At 36.5% G+C, this 25,422-nt stretch overlaps 1 protein-coding gene across 6 annotated transcripts in view; it reads right to left on the bottom strand.

The window, feature by feature from the left end:
• Positions 1-25,422, bottom strand: part of garnl3 (GTPase activating Rap/RanGAP domain like 3) — a 75,434-nt gene that overhangs the window by 18,832 nt on the left and 31,180 nt on the right. For all 6 annotated transcript variants that reach the window (XM_041970353.1, XM_041970348.1, XM_041970352.1 and 3 more), the window contains 9 exons: positions 7,164-7,238; positions 6,616-6,715; positions 5,159-5,277; positions 3,984-4,048; positions 1,497-1,560; positions 1,305-1,331; positions 1,053-1,128; positions 502-600; positions 302-405 (listed from right to left, as the gene is read on the bottom strand). In XM_041970353.1, the coding sequence (XP_041826287.1) occupies positions 302-405; positions 502-600; positions 1,053-1,128; positions 1,305-1,331; positions 1,497-1,560; positions 3,984-4,048; positions 5,159-5,277; positions 6,616-6,715; positions 7,164-7,238 (729 nt within the window). The remainder of the gene's footprint in view (positions 1-301; positions 406-501; positions 601-1,052; positions 1,129-1,304; positions 1,332-1,496; positions 1,561-3,983; positions 4,049-5,158; positions 5,278-6,615; positions 6,716-7,163; positions 7,239-25,422) is intronic.

The raw sequence follows: 25,422 nt of genomic DNA, 5'->3' as shown, positions 1-25,422 counted from the left end.
AGCCTATATTAAATTCAGGAATGGGAAAAATGGAAAACAAATGTATAAATAAAAAATTATTAGGTATAGGACAATTATAAACAATCATAATAAAAACATTTGAAAACTCTGTCACCAACATTAACTCATGGAGGAGCTACAGGGAAATTGGCGGGTCACAGGCCATGGGTGTTTTTAAAAGATGCAATTGTAGTTTGGATGTGTTATTCAGAGACAAAAGCATTCACACACACACACACACACACACACACACACACACACACACACACACACACACACACACACACACATATATACACACCTGCTGTTTGTTCTCTTTGGAGTAGGGTAACATTGTGGACACATGGAACATGAGCTCATGGCCTTGATAGACTGTATAGATGGACTTAATTCCTGTAGTGTCATCTGCAGACACAAAAGTTGAACAGGACAACAAGAAAAATGAGCTTATTCGGAGCATTTTACTCTTTTGTTATGTTTATATAATGTGGGTGTTCTTACTCTTGGTGTCTAGACCCCCCCGGTAACCGGCCCATCCCTGCAGTGTAACAGTATCACCCAGTAGATTGAGAAACTTATCAAAGCTCTCACTCCCCATCTCTATAACACACATACAAATTTCACTTAGCTTTCTTCAATAACAAAAGCAAAATTTCATTAAAGAAATACTTTCAGACTTCTTGTTAAGTGTTAGAGAAAAATAGTTTGTTGAACACAGATCAAGGTAAGCTAAGCTAAGTTAGCTTAGCTTGACTTGGCTTAGCATTCAGACAAGAAATGTTGGAGACAGCCAGTCCAACTCAGTCTACTAATAATATTTCACCTTAAAGCTCAAATATAACATTTTCCTATCAAGATGAAAATTGTTCTGTTATGATTTAAGGAATAAATTTGAAAACTGAGATAAATGGAGGCAGGATTTCTAGATAGTACAAACATGCTAATTTGGTGGCTATGGAGATCAAAGTAATGTTAAGCATTAACAAAAAATTTTTTTACAAGTTTTGAAAAAACACTAAATTTAAAAGTGACAAAGGTGTAGAAGGATTTACCATTGCTAAACATCTCGTCATCTGTGAGTTGTCCATCTTTGGCATATAGTACACCAAATTTAAAGTTGACAGAACCCTAAAGATGTGAAGAGATCAACAACAAATGCCAGTTGTTTTTGTTCAGAGAAAGAAAATAAGTTATACAACAGATACAGAGTTACTTAAATGTACTTAAAATACATCTTTCCACTTATGCATGCATTCACAATGTAATTACACCGGCAGAATGTACAAATGATGGTGGAATGGTACCTCCTGTTCTTCCAACACCAGCAGATCCTGGAAAAAGGGGACAAAACAACATCATTCTCACTGACCAGCACTCTAGTTAGAGGTGACACAGCCTGAGGACATTATAAACTTGGTTGTGAATCAGGCTTCATGGTAATAATGGACGGTGCTATATTTTAATAAGAGTGGGCCCTGCTCTGGGGTCCTTCTCACCTTCTGAATCTCAGGGTTGAGGATCTCCCTGGGGCCTTTCTCAAACCTGTCCATGTTCATTGCACTGCAAGAGGATCAGGGAGGCAGCAGTGGGAAAAAAGGGGCTGTTTAGGACTGATGTAAGACAAATGGCTTGAAGCCTAACACAGAAAAATGAGACATGATCCAGGGGATTTCTTATACACCTTGTGCAATTTGTACTCATCCAGCATTTGAGCTGTGATGCTTCTCAGCCTGAGGAATATATAATCTCCAATCTCCTCTTTCATGCATCTTCTTAAACCCTGTTACTAGTCTCTCACAACTGGTACTAGAAACATAATGTTGAAGGTATAAATAGCCATATAATTTACAATGACTGGACAACATACTGTATGTGACATTTTCGTGTAAAATTCAATGTTAATTTTGTCACAGTTTTATTTTGAGATAAAAGTGGAATTTTATGCAGGAATATTACTTAAAATATTGCTGAAACTTCACAAAATAAAAACAAAATTTAGACAAATAAGATGGAACAGTTACACTCATTTATATATTGAGTGAAATGATTCATTACTACTTTTCTTTGAGTGGCATAATTTCTGAACCTTTGCTTTTCTGTTGTGTAAATTTAATTTTATCTTTCCACTTTGCTTCTACATACAGTACATATGTCTTTGAATGGCAGTCAATCAGAAGTACATTAATTCTATCAGAATGCCTCCATTTTCCATATATATTTTTATCTTTGCTATACATTTCAGAGAAAGACTTGTATGCCAAGTAAGTAAATAACGAGGCAAACAAACTCTTAATTTTGTCACTACATTTTGAACATGTGCAGTTGAAACTTCTAAGTTGTCCTTAACTAACACAAGTATTGCATAGTACTTTCAGAAAAATAACCACTGGGTAGACCAACCTGGTCTAACTTGCTTCTCGTTTTGCATTATTAGTGTGGTTCACTCTCAATAATTCCATGAGCATATTTCTTAAAAATCTAATTAGCTATTCTCGTGTCCTCTGTGTGGTTTTCATCCATCTGAAAACAAATGCATTTCCTTGTATTGAACACTAGGGGGCATAGTCTGTATTGTTGAAATTCAAACTGAACACACAGATATTACTGTTACATATTACTGTTAATGTTTTTCTGTTGATCCACAACTTTTGCCTGCAGTCCACTATGTTTTAACATTTTGTTTTAAAATATGCTGATGTAATTCAGAATGAATTTTTCTATCAAATAATGACAAGATGGTTCAGTCTAGATGCTGCTAAATAAGCCCAAATCATGATACCTACACCTCTGTGTTTCACAGAGTGCAGTTACTCTTACAGTTGACTTGGACAGCAGCTGTAGCTCAACCTGATCATTCAGTTAGATTACCATCCTACTGATGCACAGGAGGGAAATTAAGTTATTGACCTAAGTTTGTCCAATGTCGTGACACTGTGGACTTGTTTGCTATAATGCTTCCTTTTTGTAAACTTAATGTTTCTTCTTTGGACTAATATGTTGTTTTTTTTTTTGTTTTTTTTCAGTCTTAGCAGTCCACAAAGCATTTTGTAAACAGCCTTCTAGCTTCTTCACATGGTCTTTAAAATATTTCAGATTGGCAGAAATCTAATTTTTGGAGAGTAGTGTCTTTCTTCTTGCAGCCTCTCCATGCACACCATTGATGTTCAGTGCATGCATATATTAAAATTAGCTGAGTAAGGGGTCATTAGCTTCTTAGATTGTTCCTTTAGATTGACTATAACCTTTTGTTCTTAGACTGATCTTTGTTGGTCAATCCTTAAGAAGACAATTACTATTATTTTTTCCATTTTTACAAAATGCTATCTAAAATTGTAACTTTCTTTTTTTGGTTGATAAATATTTTTCTAAACTCATCAGGAATCTAATTAATTTTTTCTAATATACTTCCACTAACATGTTATAAAGGTCAGACCTTGAGAAAATAGTCTGCAAGATCTTTCCAGGCCATCACAACTTCTATTTTGTGAAATCTTTTTACATGAGATGGTTAGTTATCCAAAAGTCAAAGTGTAGACATTGTTTTAATTATTCCAACTTGTGCAAAGACACTAAATGTCTCTCTTGGACTTGCTCAGAGATTCATGACAACAAAACACAGATTTATATTGTAGAGTGTAAGTGTTTGCTGTTCTGTTGATGCCTGCATATTTTCAAACCAAACTATATGAGCACATCTGGGTGTATCTTATCTCAAACAAAAATACTTCCCAGTTCGCTGAAGTGACATATACAAACTTTACTAGTAACATCTAGAGTAGAGTTTTGTTGGACAAAACAAATCTCTCCTTAATAGACACAGAGACAGTGGGTTACTGTTATAATGATTGTTTTGAGGCTGAAGTCACATCTTGAAACACTGTTTATGTAAGCAGCAGCAGCATTAGTTAACATCATTTATTGTCAATCAAGTATTGTAAAAAGGAATAAACTGTTTGCTAAAAGCTCAGGGCTGTACTTCTTACCTGAGAATGGACTTCACTGATAGTGTTTTGGTTGGGCTGTAAGGGAGGCTGATCTTCAGAGTACCCTGAGTGTACAAGGACAAATACTTGCAATTATAAACTGCCATCACAGTGAGTGTCTCTCTTTTAATCTTTTAATTGAGGCATCTCCTCTTTAAAAAAACATTTTTGTATGCAGCTTAGAGGGTTCATACCATGCTAACTAAAAAGAAACTCAGACCACATACATAAATACGAACATCCTGGACCAGTCGGAGTTTGACAGAAACATGACAAATGGATGTGATCATGCAGCGGAGATGCAGTGCTCTAATCAGATTCCAGACGAGGCCGGAGGCCAAAATTAGATCCAAGTTATCTTGGTCATGTAACTGAATCACTAAACAGCATACACACATTAATGAATGTGTATCTCATGCACACCTACATGCACACATTGTGACTCAACATGGAAGTAGCACAGACTTGAAAAGATACTTTGCAACCAAAAATACCACTTTCAACTTTGCATTTAAGAGGAAAATATTCATACTTAGGATTTATTTGTGCGCTAATGTGTAAGAAGTTTTGAGATTCTCCACTTTTAAAAGTGAAGAGCCTAAAAACTACAATCAATTTTAATTTACCCATCCTATTGTGGAATTATGGGGTCAACCTTTAAAAGCACTCATTCAATAGTTTTATTACAGAAACCAGTTACACACAATCTCACCGAGGCTGGTTACTTTGACCACACTAATTTATTGTTCTAATGTTATGAAATTGAATTATTCGGTTTATTTTAGAAAACAATACTAGTAATACTAAGAGCAAAATTCCCTGCAGGAGTATATACATTATGAATCTTGTGAGGGGCATATATAAAACTGCTGTAGAAGAGGCTAGAAAGAAATTAAAATGAGATTTGTTAGTGAAAATTTTAAACAATAAACATAAATTTAAGAAGAAGTTTAAATGAGAAAAGAAGAAGGGGTTCTGAAATTATCTTTGAAGACTACAAAGCTGAATGATTCACCTGCATTGCTGTTATTAATGTTATGTTTTATATTATGTATTGTATCCAAATAAATTTAAATTTGTGTCACTACAGATGTTGAATTTGTTCATGTAACAAAAACATTTACAGTCATTGTACTGAGTGTGGTGACTACAAGGTGCAAAGACAGCAAACTCACCGTCTTCCTCCAGAGGATGGCTCTGTACTGGGGAACCCGCTGGTTGTTCTGGTCTGAGAGGACAACTGACAAGTAGAAAGGGTTCTTCTCTGCATCTGTACCTACATAGTTCTGGTGGACTGAGGAAAACACAGATATTGTACACATAATATAATACACAGACATTCAATATTTAATGTGTGGATTATTATTACTGAACACTCAACACGCCTGTTTATCTTTGTGCTGGCTTGCTCTGTTTCTCTTTATAATTTTCTCCTGCCTCATATCTTTTTCCTATCCCCTACCTCTATTGTTGACAGAGTAACATATTCTACCAGAACTCTAAATTCACCTGGATAAAGGATCTCTTCAGCTTCTTCCTTTGTCCTGGACTGATGCTTTCTTTTCATCTAATCTGTGTTTTTAATTGGCCATATTTTATGCATTTTCGGAAGACTGTGCTGAAATAGTTTTCTTTAAAATTTGAAAGTCCTCTCTCTTGCTCTGAGCATCTACATTCAGGAGTGATCGTCTTATTCAATGTTAGAAAACAAGAAAACAGCCTATTTTCTTTTTCTGCATCCAATCAAAGAATTTAATTGTCAGTGCTTCATCACACAGGAAGTGGCCTCCAGTTCATCACGTGTTGTGCAATGCAGTCAGCTCTGCTCAGGCTGTGAGACACAGATGGCTCAGCTGCGGTCCAAACAGGTTGAGCCAACTTTCAAGAGCTTTTTTTAAGCTACTTATACCATAGCATCATAAGACCCTAGGTTGTAGGGAAAATGGATTTCATATGTTCTGTAGCTGCATTTTTGCTGTCTTATTTTCTTTCACAAGTGTTTTCATCCATCCCAAGTTCTGGACTGTATCTCAACTTTTCAAGTCATTGTTTTCTTCTACATTCAAGTTGTGGTAAACAAACTCAGACTGATCTTTTGTTGTGCTGCTTGGATCAACACCTACACTGTGAGTCTGAGAACAGGCAGGTTTCTAATGAGGATGCTGAAATAATGAGGGTCAGCAAGGTGAAGGAACAAGCAAGTAATTTAAACATATTTCTGACAATCTTCTCCCAGAACTGGACATTTTGTAGACCGACACTTGAGTTAGCTGTGTTTTCTTTTGTGTGTGTGTGTGTGTGTGTATGCAAGCCTTGTCTATCTATTGAGACAATACAATATGTTCTCCATGGGCTTCCTCCCTCAGTGCTGTATGAGATTAGAGTTTAGTTGAGGCTCTGGGTTGGAATATGGCTGGATGCTAACATTTTTTTGTCTTGAATAAGGAGTGGTGGAGCTGGGAAACAAGACTGACTCTTTAAGATAAGAAGCATCCTGTGGATCAGGGAAGACATTCAGAGAATGTTTTATTTCTAAAGCCTCTGAAAACCAGCTCATTGGCTCTGTCACACCCTCACTCCCTGCCGATTTTATACTACCACTGTGTCTAAGTGTGTGCTGAGCAGCACTGACCTTTTCCCAAGAAGTATTTAAAGAACCATCTGGTGTGGTACTCTGGATTTTCCAGATGGACATCCGTTCTCCTCCAGGTTCCCGGAGTGTAGTCCAAAGTCTGTTTGTCAAATACACAGACAGACACATAACGCAATGTCATCATGATGGTCACAGCTTGAATCACAGCAGTGTTCTCTGTTGGACAATGCTGCATGATGCAGAATTATAGATTATAATGCAGGACTGGAAATCAAAACAGACAGTGAGCATCGGCTTGTTTTCTTTTTTTTTTTTATTATTATTATAGTTTTTTACAGTTGTATCCTGATGTGTATATTAGTGCATAAGGTGGTCAGTTAAAAACCTACAGCCAGACATGGCTACTTTAGATACTGCATGTCTGTAATTATGTGCCTGTATGAATTTGACAGTTTCAGTGCCAAGTCTAGTTTAAGTTAAAACATACAGTTAGAGAAAATGTGTAATTATACTTGCTGCAAAATCTGAAAAATAAAAAAAATATGTAGGACCCGTTTGCACACAAGAATTTACTATAAGTAATGTACCTCATCTGATGAACCATTCTCCACCCTGAAGCGTCCTGCCCTCTGAATGGCCCCATCTGCATCACTGGAAATCAGCTGACAGGGAGACATGGTTAAAATTAGTCAACTAATCAACCACAATAAGAAGTAGGTTGCATGTTTTAGCAAAACTGGCAATGCGCATGAGCAAAAGCGGAATCATAGCAGACATATCACCTCCATGTGACAGCAGCGTGTCCTCCTGCAGAAACATGAGTAATCCCTTCCCCATGAATACATTAATAACATGTATTTTTCTCTAACCATCAATAATTACTCAAGTCTCATAATGACTTCTAACTTCTATGCTGTAAAAATCCTCAACTTATAACCCCAATTATATGACTTTTGCTGACTCACCTCCCTCTACTACAGCACTGGAGGGCACTTTATGAGAGAGAAATGGGGTAGTTAATGGTGGTGTGAAGACTGAGTGAAACAAGAGAGCGCAGAGGACAAGAACATAATGCATCCTTTTCAGGAACATGCACCTTACAGAACACAGTTTTCAGAAATACGCTTATTCACTTTCTCGCCAAACATTATGTGAAATTTAGATGATTACTTGCCCCGTTTGTAACCTCAGCACTTTGTGAGTCTCTGACGTAGTCCAAACATTAATTTAAGCCTTTCTTGCAGTGGCAGTGGTTGCTCTGAAGGTTCACCATAGAATAAAAATCATGGTGGCCTTTAAGTTTTGCACACACAGTCGGAAAAATTACGATAATGTAGTGACTCATTTGATTTTCATCCACAACAGTCACTGTAAATAATCTCATTTGCACATGTCCGGTCCCAGCTGCACTAGCATTTCGCTTCGTTTATTTTACTTATTATTTTATTTTGTTGTTTTTTCAGTATTTTTCTGACAAAGAAAAATGCCATCTCTCAGCCTTGAAAAAAAAATTATTTAAAATAGATTCCACCAACATTTTATCTTTCTGGGATGAGCATGTACATCTATCTAAAATGGAAAATAAATCAAAACAAGAAAACAGAACACTTCTATTAGGTTAAAAATTTATTTTTTACATGACCAATGCTTTACAGTAGTACCTATTCCTGAAATTGCTATAAAGTTGCAACTTGTAGTTTTGCTATACCTGGTTTTGAATAGAATAAACAAAGAGTTCATAAGACATTAATTGGCTAGTATGAAGATCTGTTTTCTCTTGGACTGAGCCAGACTCTTTGGTTGATCCAATTTCCAGTCTTCCTGCTTATAATCACTTTATCTAACTATGCTGGACAAGTTACTTTGTTTACTCCTTAAATAATCAAACTATTCTGTCATTAATGATGTATAAGACTAGAGCTTTATTAGTAATCACTTATTTACTCTGCTCTATATAATGTTACTGTATATATTATGTGCCATATTGTTTGCTTAATAGTCACAGTGAGTAAAATATTAAATCAGATAGTTTACCTATTATTTACAGCTTTCTCTTGCCCTGATTGACATCTCCAAAACCCCATTCAGTCTACTGCTATTCACATATACATTTTCTTTTTAACCCCCAACACTGTGCCACTGATTGATGCTGTGTTGCCAAGCAACAGTCTCTCTCCTCCCTTGCTGCTGCTCCTCCTTATGTTGGTCTTTTTGCCCTTCACTCTTTGACCTAACTCTATTTCGCCCCCCTTGCCAACAAAGGTCTCTGCTCTGCCACTGTGTAAAAAAAAAAAAAAAAGAAATGAGGTCTGGGTGGTGGATCCCTGCACACTGTGATGTGTCCAGATGGCCTGAAATGATTTGGAGAAGCTGGGGGAAGGATCTTCTGAGAACTAGAGTGAACATGAAAACAGTTTGTAGCATAAACGGTCTTCAGGAACACCAAAGGAAAATCAGCTTATGATATCATAAAGCCAAGAAAGTATGCCAAGAAAGTATGCTATGATACTTGCATATGAAAAAACATGGACCGTTTTCTAGATTTCCATGTTGACTATATATCCTGATTATGGTCATAAAGGTAAACTGGTTCCTAAAACAACATTCTGGGTAACGGAACAAGGCAATGTAGCTTAAAAGTACTTAAAAAACTAAGCAGGCCAGAGTTTCCAGCAGCTTGGAGAGAGGGGGATGTACGCCCCTTCAGTTACAAATTAGATCATGTCAGACAGTACAGTGACCAGGAAGCAGGGGGAGTGAAGCACTTCTCACAAAGAGACAGAGGGTTAAAGAACTTTCCTATGGTTAAGTGAGTAGAAAAGGTGAGAGCACAATTCACCCTGATTAAAATTGGCTGGATGAGTTTAAAAGACCTGATGATATTTTTACAACTTTAGCTTCGGCAAACCTTGAGTAACTGGATATTCAACAAAAAGGGATGGAAATTAAATCTCAAGCCATTCATGACATCGGGTTTCTAATTATGACTCTTAAATAAAACTTAAATAAAACTCAACTAGTTTAAGTAAAACTCAATCTTAATGCATCAGCCACAACAATCCAAAAAATAAACACTTTCAGTACACTTTGCAAAAAGACAAACATGGCAGCTACCTACAGCTACATTATGACACATCACATCATGTTAACAATCAACTCAGCAAATTTTGTTTACAATGGGAAAAAAAAGTACTGAATAAACAATGAACACGTAAAAATTAAAGGGACATTGTGTAACATTTTCTGTTGTTTACTGGCCAAAATCGATGTCTGCGTGCATACATGTGTTATCATTGGTGCTTTATGACCTCCGCTAATTATCTGACACATTCTCGTAAGCAAAGAATTTTAGATTTGTTTATACATCTTGAAACTACAGCCGCTGGCAAGGGACAAATAGCACCAGTGCAGAATTCCTGCGAGCCAGCACACAGTGATTGAGTTTAGCTTAAATGTGAGCACAACGTGTGATCCATCTGTGGATGAAGCCAGTCAAACTAAAGCCACCAAACAGCACAATAAGGTGTTGAATTCAAAATCTTTTTCCAACAGAATAGTAAGAAAAAAACCTGCTTAAACAAGTAAATGGTTACACCTGCAGCACAACTATAAAAAAGCAGATGTGGTTTGTGGTATCTGCACAGAATTATAGAAGATGTCATAGTACTAACCCTTTGTGAGGTTATACGATAAGAAGAGGTAGAAATACTCTTGAACTTTCGACATTGATCAAAGACTAAATAGAGAGCATGATTGTAAGACACTGCAAAAAAATTCTTAGACAGCAGAGACCATTTAGTCACAGATAAGTACACATGATGAGGTAGGCTACAGTATTTTTTATAGAAAAGACAGAACTAAAACTGCACTGTGTGTGCTATTTTGATTAGAGAAAGAGGATATAAGAACCTTTTGAGACCCACAAAATAAGAAACTATATTTTTGATGTGCCAAATTTTTCAAGTTTGAGCACAAAGAATCAGCCTCAATATTGTAAAATACATGACACATATAACATGATTTTGTTCTAACTTTGTTTTGCACATGAGAAAAGGGCTTTCTGCTTCTACTCCCTGAGGTATACAGTTCATAATGAGACAATAAAATCCAGTAGATAGAGAGCCAAGCATGTTCACTGTAGGTGTGATGCTCTGATAAATGATAGAGGTTTCTGTGCAATAATTAGCTGAGTCTTCAGAGAGGCTGCAGAAAATGTTGTGCTCTCTTCTGTTGGATGCATAATAATAGGCCTGAAAACAAATATATTTTGTGCTGTGGTGGTATGTGTTTGTATTTGCCTGTGTTAATGGGTGGTTGAAGCAGCTTTGCTATTAAGATCTGTGTGTGTGTGTATGTGTGTGTGTGTGCATAACATAGAAAGTAAATGTCGAGGCTGTAGGCTTCCATCTCCCTCCATTTCTCTTGGAGCTGCAACATTAACTGTCCAGTCGCAGCATAATGGAGGTGAAACCATTGCAGCATTTAGACAAAGCGATGCACTGCCTCCCTGGTGTGTGTGTGTGAGAGTGTGTGTGGCTTCACATGTGACGGAAACATTTAGTGGCAAATGTGCATTTCAGAGAGTGTTTGTGCCGTGGTGTGTGAATAGGCTTTCTGCTGTTTTGGGGTGAAAAGAATGAAACATATCAGGAGGAAAGAGATTAAGTGCTCTGGGGAGTGTGTGTGGGTGTTCATGTACACACACACATACATGCATCACACAGCCTCTGCTTCTAAATCATGCAAGAGAAGAGTTGAAGAACAGAAAGCTGCACTCCAACGTGTCCCCTAGGGTTGAGGGAGGCAGGCGAAAGGCAACAGGGGAGAGAGGGGACCCTGTTATGCTTCTATGCGTAAACAAACAACCCATAAAACACCTTGCCACTGCTGGGCAGTAATAGTGTAGGGATGTGATGGAAAAATGAGAAAAGAGGCACCAAATATATATGGAGAGAAAGGGACTGAATAAGGGATGAAGACATTATGGAAGAGAGGCAAAGAGCGATGTGTAATGACAACAAAAAGCCAGATGATAAAAGACTAATAACCATCTTACCATGCTTCACCCCCTGGGAAAAGAGCAGAAGCTTTCCAGCTTTAGAGACAAAGCACTCCCTCTTATACACACACTTAAACAGCTTCCATTTTGGGGCACGACTTGAACATTTCACAAACACAATCAAGCTTGTGACGTACTCATACAGTCTCTGGTTTCCAGAGGGAGCAGCAGTGTAACGACCAATGAGTGTGTTGGGTATTAAGTCAATACTTTTGTGACTGCTGATACATAACTGATCTCATCATGAGCTTGTTCATGCAGACTCACAATCTTCCAGGAAGACAGCAAACACAGAGGCTAAAGAGATGAGAGTGAGGAGATGAGGAGGAAATGGATGGGGGAGGAAGGGGAAGAAGAGAAGCAGGTGCAGAGTAAGAGAGGTGAAAAAAATAGGAATAAAATTAAGATGGAGATTCACAGTGGAAGAAAGGAAGAGTTGAGTAAAACAAATGTGAAAGGGAAAAATGAAGAAAAATAGATAAAATTAAACAGACCTTTTTGATTTAAAAACACTGAAAGGCAAGAAGCTTAAGATGCAGAATCATAAAAATCCAGGCTGTTGTTTGTTCCTTCCTCTTAGTCTCCTTTTTTTAAATCTGTTTCTTGTGTTGTACATTCATTCAGATGCTATCCAAATGAGAAGCGGATGTTACTTTAGATGCCTCTGGCTCTGCAAATAAAAGTCCCATTTATTTTTTGTCCATAGAAAAGGTTATGTAATGCACAGTTGAAGACCGTCTATGACTTGGACAAAACATTCTTGATTCAATTTTAAGTGCAAAACATGTACAATGCATTGGAAAATATCTCATCCAAAAAAAGCCTAAGGTAGACTATGTACAACCCCCCTTACAAAGTCCCAAATATAAATGTGAATACTTGTGCATCTGGTACATTGTTGTAAACTGTTTTGAAGGGATTAAAACATGTTGTATAACATAGGAGATGATGGTATAGACTTAGTTACACATAACTGTAACTACTAGGGTAGACTTTACTGACTGGAACAATACTGAGGAAGCAGCCACCAACAAACCGGCTGACTTTGGTTGCATACAAAAGAAAAATTGAGAAATGTTTTTAAGAATTCCATTTAAGTATGTTTTATTCAAGTCAATGTATTTAAGCCATAAGTATTCTTTAGAAGCAGGGGCAGTTGATTGTACATTCAATTAGTCAAGAGACACCCATTATTTGTATGTCTGACGGTATGGGCTGAAGATTCAGACATGTAGTGGGATCTACGTGAATTAATTTATAATTCACGTTGATCCCACATCCATATGCTGGCATTATGTCACAGCTGATTAGCATTAGATGATATCCTACTATGCATCAAATCTTTTTCTAAAAACCAGATAAAACTCCCTTAAAGTTAGCATTGAACATTTTTCTTTTTGCCATTTCTATCAACTATTTCTGAGGTTCATAGAGGTTCTGCTTTGGGATAATAATAAGAATAATAATAATAATAATAATGAGACTTTTTTAAAGGGCCTTTCAAAACACACAAGAACACTGTACAACCAAAACAAATAGCAAAAACATGAAACGCAAATAAAAAAGCACAGGATGAAAGAAAGTAAAACAGATAAAATAAATGAAAAAAATAAGGAAGTTATATAGAGTAGGAAATTTTAAGCAATTAATTTTTAGGTGGATTTTAAGAGAGGAAGGGATGTAATATTATTATCTCTGATGTCAGGTGGTAAATTTTTCCAGAGCCAGGGAGCAGAACAGCTGATGCCCTGTTCCCCATGGTGGCAAGGTGGGGGGAAGGGACAGAAAGATATAGAAAGGAGGGAGATTTGAGGGAATAGGATGGAGTGTTGATCAGGACAAGGTCAGACAAAAAAGGAGAGAGGTGGTATATGACCTTGAATGTGAATAAAAGGATTTTGAAGTTCATGCAAAGTTTAATCGGAAGTCAGTGAAGCTGCTGCAGAATAGGGGAGATGTGATGGAGGGAAGCGGTTCTGGTTATAATGCAAGTGGCAGAGTTCTAGACAAGTTTAAGTTCATAAGGGATTTTTGAGTGAGACCAAACCAGAGGGAGTTACAGTAATCAGTCAGGTAACAAGGCTTGGACAAGGATGGAGGTGGTGTGTTTAAGAAAATTAGAAAAGAACCAAGACTTCACTTCATTAGGACAGAGCCAGAGGGAGGGTGGTGGCAGTGTGGAATTTAGTAAGGTGAGCAGATACAGCCGGGTGTCATCTATGTAACAGTGAAAATGACTATTATATTTACAGAAGATATTACAGAGGGGAAGGAGGTAGATGACAAAAAGCAGGGGCCTCAGGACAGATCCCTAGGGCACACCAGTGATAACAGAGGATGGCTGGGAGGAGAATGATTTTAGCTGGATGAACTTAATGTGACCAAAAAGGAAAGATTTAAACCAATACAATGGGGTGTCAAACCGATTTAAATGAACCTATTAAGGATAATGGAATGAGAAATTGTGTCAAAGGCTGCATTCAGATCGAAGATGATGAGAAATTAAAGTCTTTAGGGTCTAAACCAGGTTTTGTCAGTATGGGTGTGTGTTTGAAGGAAGCAGGTACAATTCCAGATGTGAGAGAGAAATGGATAATGTCAGCGATAAGGGGGAGCAGAGAGGGTAGACTCTAAGAGGGTAGGCGGGCTTTAACCAATACTGTGGGAATGGGATCTAACGGGCAAATTGAAAGCTTTGACTTAAACTTGAGATCTGACATATCAGAGGCAGAGGGGAGCTGAAAGATAGAGAATCAGTGTATTCGAAGGGATGTCAAACAGAAAGTACTGGAGAGAACATGAGGGGTCAGACTTTGTTGAAGGTTGTATATTTTCTCAGTGAAAAATGACAAAAGGTTACAAAAGTTACAAAAGGTAGACGAGTTGAGGTGGAAAGAAAGAAAGTCTTCAGCTGTTATATTGTTTTCAAAGTGCTTTAGACATAAAATGGTATGGTATGGTATGGTATGGTATGGTATGGTATGGTAGAGTCCCAGGGCCTGACCAAAGAGTTGAGCAATGAAAACAGTGACCTGGTATTACCTTTCTTAGTGCAGATTAAGCCAGAGGAGTAGGTGGACTTGGTGTGGGCAATACAATAGTATGTGATTATTGTACATTTCCTTATGAATTGTAAGACTTGCTTTCCTATAGAGACGTTCAAGTTGACCCCCTTTCGCTTTCAGAAGCCTGAGTTCAGATGTAAACCAGGGTGTAGACTGAGAAAATGATAACAGATTTTGTTTTTATGATTATGAAGCTAAATTAAGATATAAGGAGAAAACCGAAAAACAATATAATGGGGGAGATCACCCTGGAAAGGCAGTAAATCCATGGCAATCTACTTCTGAGAACACAGAAGTAAGGATAAATAGTGTGAACAACAATGACTGAACAGATTCTTTTAATTAATTTTTTACATAAATCCACTAACATCATCTCAAATACTTGATCTTCTCAGGGCTGTGTACTCCCTTCCTTTTTTATTTTGTACACAGAGAGCTGTAGGGCATCCCAGAAAGGAAGCCATCTTGTCAAATTCTCCAATAACACCGCCCTGTTAACATTGCCATTGGGGTTTTGTATAGTGGTGTGACGGTACTTATTTGGACTTAAAACACAGTCCAAAAGTTACAAGAACAAAATAAATAATTACTGATTTAAAGAAAAAGCTCTGCTCCTCCAACAGCCAGCATCATTCACAGTGAAGAGGTGGAGATTGTGGATGAAGTACCTGGGAACTGTTTGACACAAATCTAAAATTTGATAGATACACAGATTAACTGTTAAAAAGAGTCAACAGAGGATCCACCTGATGCGGAAACTCAACTCTTTTAATGTTTCTGAGAAGATTTTTCTGTAATTTTTATTATTCTTTTATTGAGTCTTTCAACCTTTTCTTTTATCTGCTGCTTTCAGGGTTTGTCTACTAGAGACAAAAAAAGTTTAAACAACATTGCCTTGCCACCAAAGATTATTGGTGTCTGGCTGACAGAGTTAGGAAACTTTATATAGAAAACAGGTAATTAAGAAAGCCAGATGCATATCTGATAAACCTAGTCATCCTTCTGGCACCAGAGTTTCAACTTATGTCCTCTGGAAGGTGTTCAAGACTCAGCAGACAGAACGCAAATATGTTTGTGTCTTGTCATTTAAGACCAGACCGTGAGAGGGTGGAACAAGAGCTCTGGAGAGAATTCTGAGATGTATAGATATATAAATATTTCACACAAAACATCCGATGACTCAGACAGAAGTGATTAAAAATAAATATGGGTTGTATTTAGAGAAGGAAGTCCAATGTGGCAAATCAAATCACTGAGTTTGGGAAAAACCCCTGCCTTCTCAACATCTTTCAGCAAAATGACCACCAACTTTGATTGTGCAGTCCCCACAAAAGATGGTGGATCCAGCAGACCTCTAATACATAATCAATATAGAACTAATCTCTAAGAACCAGACTGAGATATTTCATATTTCCCTTATATTAAAAGAAAGCAACAAGCCCAAGCTAAAAAAAAAAAGCACTTTGCCAGACTAAATAAAATAAAAATATCAGAAAATTTTCCAAAATGTTCAACAAATTATGAAACAAAGAAGTAAAAAACACTTAAAACAGATAAGACTTAATACAGTTTCAGGTTTGTAATATCCACTGTCATCATGTTATATGCATAAAAGCGCATATGGTTTGTCATCATATTCTCAGTTCCTATCCTGCCCTGTCATCTGATAAAACAATATTACAACCATGTTCTGTCAAAATATGCTTAAAGAAGTGAAACTCAATAGGAAGAAAAAATGCTACTGAATTAATAGCTAATATTTAAAATTAAATAATTTATTTGTGCACAATTACATGAATTAGTTTATTATTAAATTCATACACACTCTTAGTAAAGTCCCTCTCAAAAAGTCATTATGAGGCAATGAATAGAAAAACTAGATTAGAGAACATGCATCACAAAAACAACTCCCTCTCCAACTTCATATATATACATACACACACACACACACATATCTTTTATTTTATATTTTAAATTTGTTAACTAGGGCAAATATTATTACCTATTTTGCACACCATGAGGTCCTTTCACCATTTATCAGAAATGATGTCCTGCCTCAAACCATGTTTAATAGTAATTCCTACACCTTCTTAGGCTGAAATTTTATACTTTTTCAAACACTCTGATTGGTATCTTTTAATTTTCCATATACTGGGCATGGGGTTTAAAAAAAACTTTCTGCTGCCCAAGGGCAAAGATGTGCTGTAGAGAGTAATCTTACTCCTTTTTGTAGAACCTGAATGAACTTTTTGAACTCTACCTAACACTTATTGACTGCAGTAAAAGCTTCTTTAATCTGTGCCAGAGATATCCATAGTTTCCCACATCCTGCCTGCCAACAGTGGAGCACACATGATCAGGATCAGGCAGAGACTTTAAACTTGACTTTACACAGACTACTCTTGCCAGCAGACACTTTATTGTTAGCTTTGGCATTTTGTGTAATTTGTTGACAACAAAACTCTGAAAACATTTAGGCTTTGATGTGGAGTACTCTAGAGAAACACTGCAATGTTAATAATGATGCACAATTCCTGGTGTAGTAGTAGTCATGGCACAATGTGTACAGAGAAAAGAACTTTGCTATGTAGCCATTAACTGAAATTAACAGTACATGCAGCTAAGACAAACACAGCCAAGCAGATGGAATCTGTATATCTAGATATTTATAACAGTATAAATAACTAATCTACCGGCTAGAAATGAAAGCATCAGGCTATCAACCCTCCCACTTATGAGCCACATTGATGGGTGCAGCAACTTTAAGAATCTGAAGAGTGTGCAGATGCTGCAATGAAGTCTTGAATCACAGCTCAGCAGATGAGCACCACGCATGATCTGCTTTTATAGGTGGTTAGTTATGTTCAAAAGAGGAATCAAAGGAAGCAAGATTAATTAATTCAAATAAGGATGTTCAGATATGCACCCACAGTGACACTATATTCAAATTACTTCTAAAGTGCCTGATGGGGGTGTTTGATTTTAAAATATCAATTACTTTCAAGTGGACTTGAAGGATTTTACAATTTTATTTCTGGAATCTAGCTGAGGCTCACAAGTAAGGACAAAGTGGCTACATCTGGAAGAGACGATAATGGTCAATGAGTGAAATTGTTTTGAAATCCTCTAAAAAACTGTGTAAATGTTTAATTAATAAAAAGTCACCAGTAGGATTTAAGTAAACCCTGCTAAATTTAACTTTATTGTAATTTTTCCCTTTCAAAAAACTTCAGCTCAACTCAGCCTTATTATTAAAGCCCTTTAAAACAACCACTGTTGCAACAAAGTGCTGTGCATAAATGAACAGAGCAACACAGAAAATATAGCAATTAACAGAGAAATAATTATATTTATTTACATACACTCATGAACTTTTAATGAAAGAAGATCAAGTTTGTTTATTTTTTTTCTATAATTACTCATTCAATATCTTATAGATTTTTCCATTTAAATATTTATTGTATATTCAAACTTTATCTTATTTTATTATTTAGGTTATATTTTATTTTGCACCAGATTACAACAGAAATAAACTAAGGTCCCCTTTCCCCTAGAACAGGTGTATATTTTCTCCTTTTATCATCTAAAAACTAAACAGCCTTATGCTATTTATCTTATTCTCATGCTGACATGTAATTATGTCAGGCCATGTTTCTACGTGCCGTGCCACATCCACACACAAGGTGAGCTACACTACCACCAGCATACAGAGAGCGCAATTTGGAAATTGTTGCATCAACCACCAGTAAAACAGACAAAAATATTTGGTTTAATAGCAAGATTAGCTCTAATTTAATAAAAACAAAAGAGCAGTTAGAGGAGGAGAAACAACTGGAGAAGTTTTCCTGCTCTGGTGTACTAAGAACTTCATGTCCATCAGGAAACATGCAGTCTCCTCATCACTGTTGTCATTTCTTAGGCATATTACTGCTTAAAATGGAAGTCTCATATTCATCTTCCATCTCTTTACACTTGTAAAACTAGCTTGCTAGCTAGCTGCATTCTCCATGTTTCCATGCTTCTTTTCCGTCTCATTTTCATAATATAATGCTCTGCAGATATACATAAGTTATTTGTGTTTTGATTTAAAAACTTATCAATGATTATATTACAGTGTTTGGCAAAGGAGGTCAGCCATGATCCATCCTTGCTTGTATAGACTCAACTTTGGTGGATCCTCCTTTTATACCCACACTTGACACCCTCACCTCTCACCATCTAAACCTGCTGATTGAAGAATCTTGTAAATGCTACTTATATATTCTATAAACTGTTATAAAGTGCTGTTCTTTCCTCATCTTTAATTGATATTTTCACAAATAAAATGACGTTGCTCAGTGAAGACACTAAGAATAATTTCTTTTATACATGTTTCTATTCATCTAAAGGTAAACATGAATTTAAAAGTAACGAAATTAAGTTTTTAGCTGCATTTGAATCATAATAAATATTTTCTGGAAATAGGTCTTTATCAATTACTGGAATATAAAGAACAAGCTAAAGTTTGAACCCATGTACTGTAGACTTCCAGACCATCCACTCCAGCGTCTGACCTCTCTCTGTCTGTTCTTATACACAGAAAAACATTACAAGATAAACTGAAAGTCAGTTTAATCCATACAACCACCTATTGGGAGAGTCCAGACAAAACATGGAGAAGAAGCAAACAAGTGGAACAAACTACCAGTGGAGATTAAACTTTGACCAAATGTTGACACTTTTAAATCCAGCTTAATTTTTCTTTTTTCTCATATGCCTATGCATTTATACCTGTTCAACTGTATCAAACTGTTGTGTGCTTTTAATGATTTTAATTTAGTTATTTTATATGATTTTATTATTAGTTTTGCACACCATTTTAATTATTACTAAATAAATGTTCTTTTATGTACTTTTCAAAGCATCTTCTTTACCCTGCTGTAATGTTTTAATGTTTTATTTAAAACACTTTGAATATTCTGAAGTATGAAATGTGTTGGCTATTATTAACAGTCTGACAAATACAGCCTCTTCTATCTCAAAAAAGTAAAAAAAACAAAGTAATGAGTCTTAAGTTTTAATCAGTGGCACTATCAACAGTAACAGATCACAGTTTTGTTTGTTGTTTTTAACATAACTATAGCATGGATACACAGCATTTAAATTCATACATAGACACAATTATTTTTTTTGCAAATTACTTCTGTTCTACAATAATCTAAATAATTTTCTCCATTTATTTATTTTTTTTTAAATAATTTAACTTAACCATAGGAATTTCTTAAATTCAGCACTGTAAAATTGTAAAACCAAATTTTTGGTTTTGATTAAACATAACCACAAACTTTGAGCAATTTAACTTGAAGGTATATTAACTGGTTACTAAACAGACAATTGAAATGTGGCCATGACTAGTCTGACTGTGTTCAGAAAATAGAAAAAAACACATAATGAAGCCATTAATCCGAGGCATAAAACACACAATATTATACATAATATTTCAGAGCAGTTTAGTTTTAAAGTAAACTGTAAATGGCTTCTGTCTACACACTCTACTCAACGGTTGTGGCCTAAACATATCCCAGATAGAGCCAAGCAACAACAAAAATATAAGCAGATGGGGGAAACTCTGCAGTGAAATACATCGAAGCACACTTTAATCAGGTCAAATTAACAGAGAAATAGTTGTTAAAAAAATGTATACACTAAAGATTATAATAGAGTCCCATATTTAATGGCTAATCTTACATCTAGCACATGTATATTTATATATACAGTAAATGACTGCATCACAAAAACAAGAATTAAAGACACCATACCCAAACTTGCTGGTATCTTGTGAACACTACTTGTCCCTACAGTAGTTGCTGTTCAGCCTAATTTATGAAGTTAATAAACACGCAAACAGATGCAGTCACACATAGCACAATGCACATGCTGAGAGTGGGAATAAATTCAAAGTGGCAGTGCAGTCTGAGGCAGTGACAGTAACACTGGCAGGCAGGTGGGAGTGGAGCCGTCTGCTCACCAGTTGCTGTGCAAGACTGACAGCTCACCTCTCAACACAGGGTTTCTCAACACATACTCTACACAGTCTCCACTGCTGTACTACCAAACAACACAGAGCTAGGACAAATGCACACACCCACACAGAAACAACCATCATCAAAGTGTGTGTCTGAGGGATTTTAAATCCAACACTTGTATGTTTTCGTGACTTAGACAGCCACCGCCCACCTCACTGTCATCGGCCTCATAACATTTCAACTGTAGCTTTGTAAGCTGTTGTGCCAGGATGAAACGTCTTCAGTTGTTGCCAGCTTCAGCATATAAGAACAAAACACAATAAAGTTTTTCAGTAGGAGTATGCATTATTTTTTTGTCTATACACAAACACTGAGGCTGTCATGAGGTATCTTTTGCTTAAAATGTGAGTTTCTGAGTGTGTGCTGGAACAGTGGCTGGAGCATCTTAGACAGGCAGATGACCAGTTTGTGTGAGTACATGTGAGTGAGGGCTGCAGCAGGACATCAACTATTTAGTATTTAGTGAATCAAACTTCTCACTCTGTTTCTACCTTGTTCTATGTAACAGAAGGGCCCCAGAAGGTCAAGTTATAGAGGAAAAAAATCTGGAGATGTTGTATTTCACATGCCCTGTATTAAAGAAAAAGTTGAATCTCAAATTAGTATAAAAAGGACTTCCAGCAGGGTGCAATTATAAAATGACACACAAACTGGAGTGAATTATATTGCTGCAATAGTGTTTGTGTGAGTATCATATTGGTAACTTCTACTGCTGCTTCCACGATGCCAGAAATAAAGCAAACAGACAAGGTGAGTCATGGCTCTGCATATGTTGGTCTCTCTTAACTGGGAGACCCTGTTTTGAATCAATAAATCTCGGTTGCATTATTCTTCAAAGCAGTAGAAGAAACTGTAGATAAACCTATGCTTCACTAATAAGCAATGCAGAGAAGAAAGATTTAAGCCTGTATTGTGGTTCATCCAGTATGAAAATGGGTTTGATCCTGGTTATTAACTCTGATTTTTAAAACGCATGTGGAGACAAATGTAGAGCTGTTTTTTTAAGATAGTTTTTTGATAAAAGAATGTGTTCCATGCCAATACAAATTTGTTTGGCAAAAAAATGTAAATAAGTTTCAGCTCTAGAGTTCAGCTCTAAGTAATTTCCATTTTGATCTAATATTTTTTCTTTATTGTAATCATTTTTAAAAGAACAACCTGCACACTTAACACAAGGACTGAATGAAAGACACCATAACTACTTTTGGAAAAAAAAATATTGACAAAGTATGCTTCTATAAAGTTAGATAAAAGATAAAACTGCTGTGTTAGCCTGACCAAAGCTGAACTTTTGAAACTGAAGCAGGCTACTGGAACTGTACTGAATCCAATTTTTCTAGTCAGATTGATCAAGATAAAGTTTGAGAATGAAAGTCGAAATCTCCTGCACTTAAATCTTCATTTGGACCCAAACTGGCCAAGGCACTTCTACTATGATCCTACTATGAGAATCTTTAACCACAAAATAAGTGAGAAAATGGTACACAGAAGAACAAGAAATTGCTATAACATTTTCTTGCAATAATGTGACCATTTAAAAAGTGTACAGCATGTACAAAACAAACAGAGCTGTAAATCTGTCTTATTCAGTGCTCACCAGGGTACCAGCTACAGTTGTTCTGGTCTGTGAGGTAACAGGGGTCAAAGATGGATATACTTCAATTGATAAATCAACCCCCCCCCCCCCCCTTCTTGTATACTGGGACAAAACTGTAGATAGGCTAAACGCAACACTACATAAGATTCTTACATTAAGACTCTGGGCTTCTGAATCGTTTTGATGGCACACTGACATTCATCATGCACATCTCTGGAGCTAATATTGCCCTGCAGTGTCCCAAGTCTAATAAACCACACTTTACAATTTTTTTCCATCAGGTGACAGCTGTGTTTTGATTTATGGCACATCTAGTGAGTAGATATCAACAAACTGGCTGTTTTGAATATGCACCATGGCTGATTCAGCAAATAAACCCAAGAGTACATTATCAGAAGAAGCAAGGAATAGAACAGAAAGAGAGAAAGGGATAGAGGAAGAGATTAGACAAGCGTCAACATCAGACTGATTTACTGTCTGGAGAAAGCTTTGAGAAGACACAGGATACAATAGTGTATAGCCAAAGCTCAATAGTGGGGGCTTTAAATGTGAATATTAACATACAGAGTGTCACATAAAGGAGTTAAGGATTTTTTAAATGCAGGTTTATTGGAACCATCTTTGCTCTTGTACTTAAATGGTAAATGGACTGTACTTACATAACGCTTTCGAGTCAGCTTGACTACTCAAAGCGCTTTACACTGCATTACATTCACATACACACTCATACCCTGATAGACACATTGGGAGGCAATGAAGGTTCAGTTGTCTTGCCCAAGGACACTCAGGCATGCAGTCAGGGAAAGCCTGGAATCGGTCCACCAACCTTCCTGTTGTAGGACGACTACTCTTCCTCCTGAGCAACAGCTGCTATTAAAGCTTTTATTGTTTGAGAGGTGGGGTAATGATAATTTATTCTAATTTATTTACTATAATTTATTTAGTTATATTATATTTTTTTAAATTTATTTTATATAATTTTAAAATAATTTTTCATTTGTTGATTTTATTATTTATTTCTCTAATTTCTTTTTCTATTTTATTTTACTCTAGTCATTTACCTAATTTTTGTTGATCTTTTTTACTTTATGTGGTGGCTTTTATATAATTGTAAATAAATTTAGGCATTAAAGGGTTAATTCAGAAAAAAAAAAAACATTTTAAAGCAGGGATCCTTAATACTTGCAGGTTTTACAAGTTTCTCTGCAACACACCTGATTCAGACTCAGACTTGTGCAGAGCTTAATGTCTGCACAATAATAATAATAATGGATTATTGCTGACAGCACTCAAAGTGCTTACACTGGACCCATCCTCATCCATACTTGGTGATGGTAAGCTAAATGTGGAGCCACAGCTGCCCCAGGCTGACAGAAACATGGCAGCTAATGCCCACCAACAGCCTCTCCAACCACTGCCAAAACATTCATACGCATTCTTACACCAGCGATGCCAACACTGGAGGCAAGGAGGGTGAAGTGTCTTGCCCAAAACTCGACAGATGTCTGAGGGAGTGGGATTCCAACCACCATTGGACAACCTGCTCTACCACCTGAGCCACTGCCGCCCCTTGATGTGTTTGATGTCAAGTTCTGCACAATTCTGCGAATCACCCACTGATCTGAATCAAGTGTGTTGCACCAGGGAAATTTCTAAAACCTGCAGAAGACTGCATAACTAACTTTACTTGTCTTTGAGTCTCCTTGGTTATATTAGTTTAATTAAATAAATGGAAAAACCAAATCAACATACCCCTAAAAAAAAAAACTCTTCAAGAGTCTTTTTTTTACACGTTAGTTGGTAACAGGATAAGGCATTGTGTGTTGTGTTTAATAAGAAAAAGGCGGATAGTAAATTAATGAATAGCTTGATAGGAAACAGATGATTATCGGTCAAGTCTTAATTTTTTACGTAGGAGAAGAAATATAATTGCTTGTATGAATATGTAGGGAAATTGTTTTTGCTACGTCTGGCACACACATTGCGATTGGAGGAGGCTATTGCAAAGGTTGATAAAGAGTCTGCTGAAAAAATATTTCTAATATCTTTTAGCTGAGAAATAGTTCCTTCTCCTAACAATATTCAATCTATCTGCTCTGCTCAAGGTGTGAATATTTTTCTACGTTGCTGTGGGGATATGAGCACCTGACAGTTTCTGACAAGTATCATTAAGATGTCATAAAAGACACAAAATCGCTAGTTAGATCAATTGTCAAATGTACGTTTTCTCTTTTATGGGCTTCAGTTTGCCTCTGCCAGACGGTCACTGCAGCAGAGCAGCATACGGTCTTCATCTATGTAGTCTGTGCTGGTGTGATGTTAATACAAGCAGAGCAGTGATGACACAGTTGTGCTCAAAGCTTGCAGGACTGCAAACTATAAATTTGGACAGAGTGGTAGTTTTTGCCTTGAGACATAAAGAATATTGCAACTACTGACATTTAAAGCTTTGCTGCATGCAAAATACACATGCCCATCTATCATGTAACTTTAGAGGCAGCCATTTTTAACATGACACTGATGCCTACCTCTCAGTTATATCTAAAAATGTTTTTTTTTACAGCTACAGTAAATGCAACCCTGAATTGTTTAAAAAACTAGAGCTATTACATGAATACCCAGATGCTCTGATATGTGTCATCATACAGACCAGCAAAGGGAAAATAGGAGTAAATCCTTGAACCAGGGTTACATAAAACGAATTTACTCATCCCAACTCCTTAAATGCACCGCATTTATTGCTTACTTGCAATATTCATCTGCTTTAATTTTAAGTTTATTATTTTTTCATATCAGTCTCTAATTTAAGATTCATCATTATGTGTCCAGTAGGACCTTTTAGCTTGCTATACATTGTCTAAAGAGAAAACAACACACATTTCTAGATGTGGCATAATTCAGAATGGGAAAGCACCACTCATCATATCTAATGAGTTATGCGTTTTTAAAAAAAATAGGAACAGTCACCCCCCACTGTTTAAGGCTATTTGTGACCTCATCCTGTTTCATACTACTGTTCATGAGTTTTCTCACATACACACCCCCATGTGTCTGCTAGTG

The sequence above is a fragment of the Melanotaenia boesemani genome, chromosome 19 (assembly GCF_017639745.1).
Source record: "Melanotaenia boesemani isolate fMelBoe1 chromosome 19, fMelBoe1.pri, whole genome shotgun sequence".
In the NCBI taxonomy this organism is placed as follows: Eukaryota; Metazoa; Chordata; class Actinopteri; order Atheriniformes; family Melanotaeniidae; genus Melanotaenia; species Melanotaenia boesemani.
The sequence above is the reverse complement of the archived record's forward strand: the minus strand, read 5'-3'. Positions and strand labels throughout refer to the sequence as shown.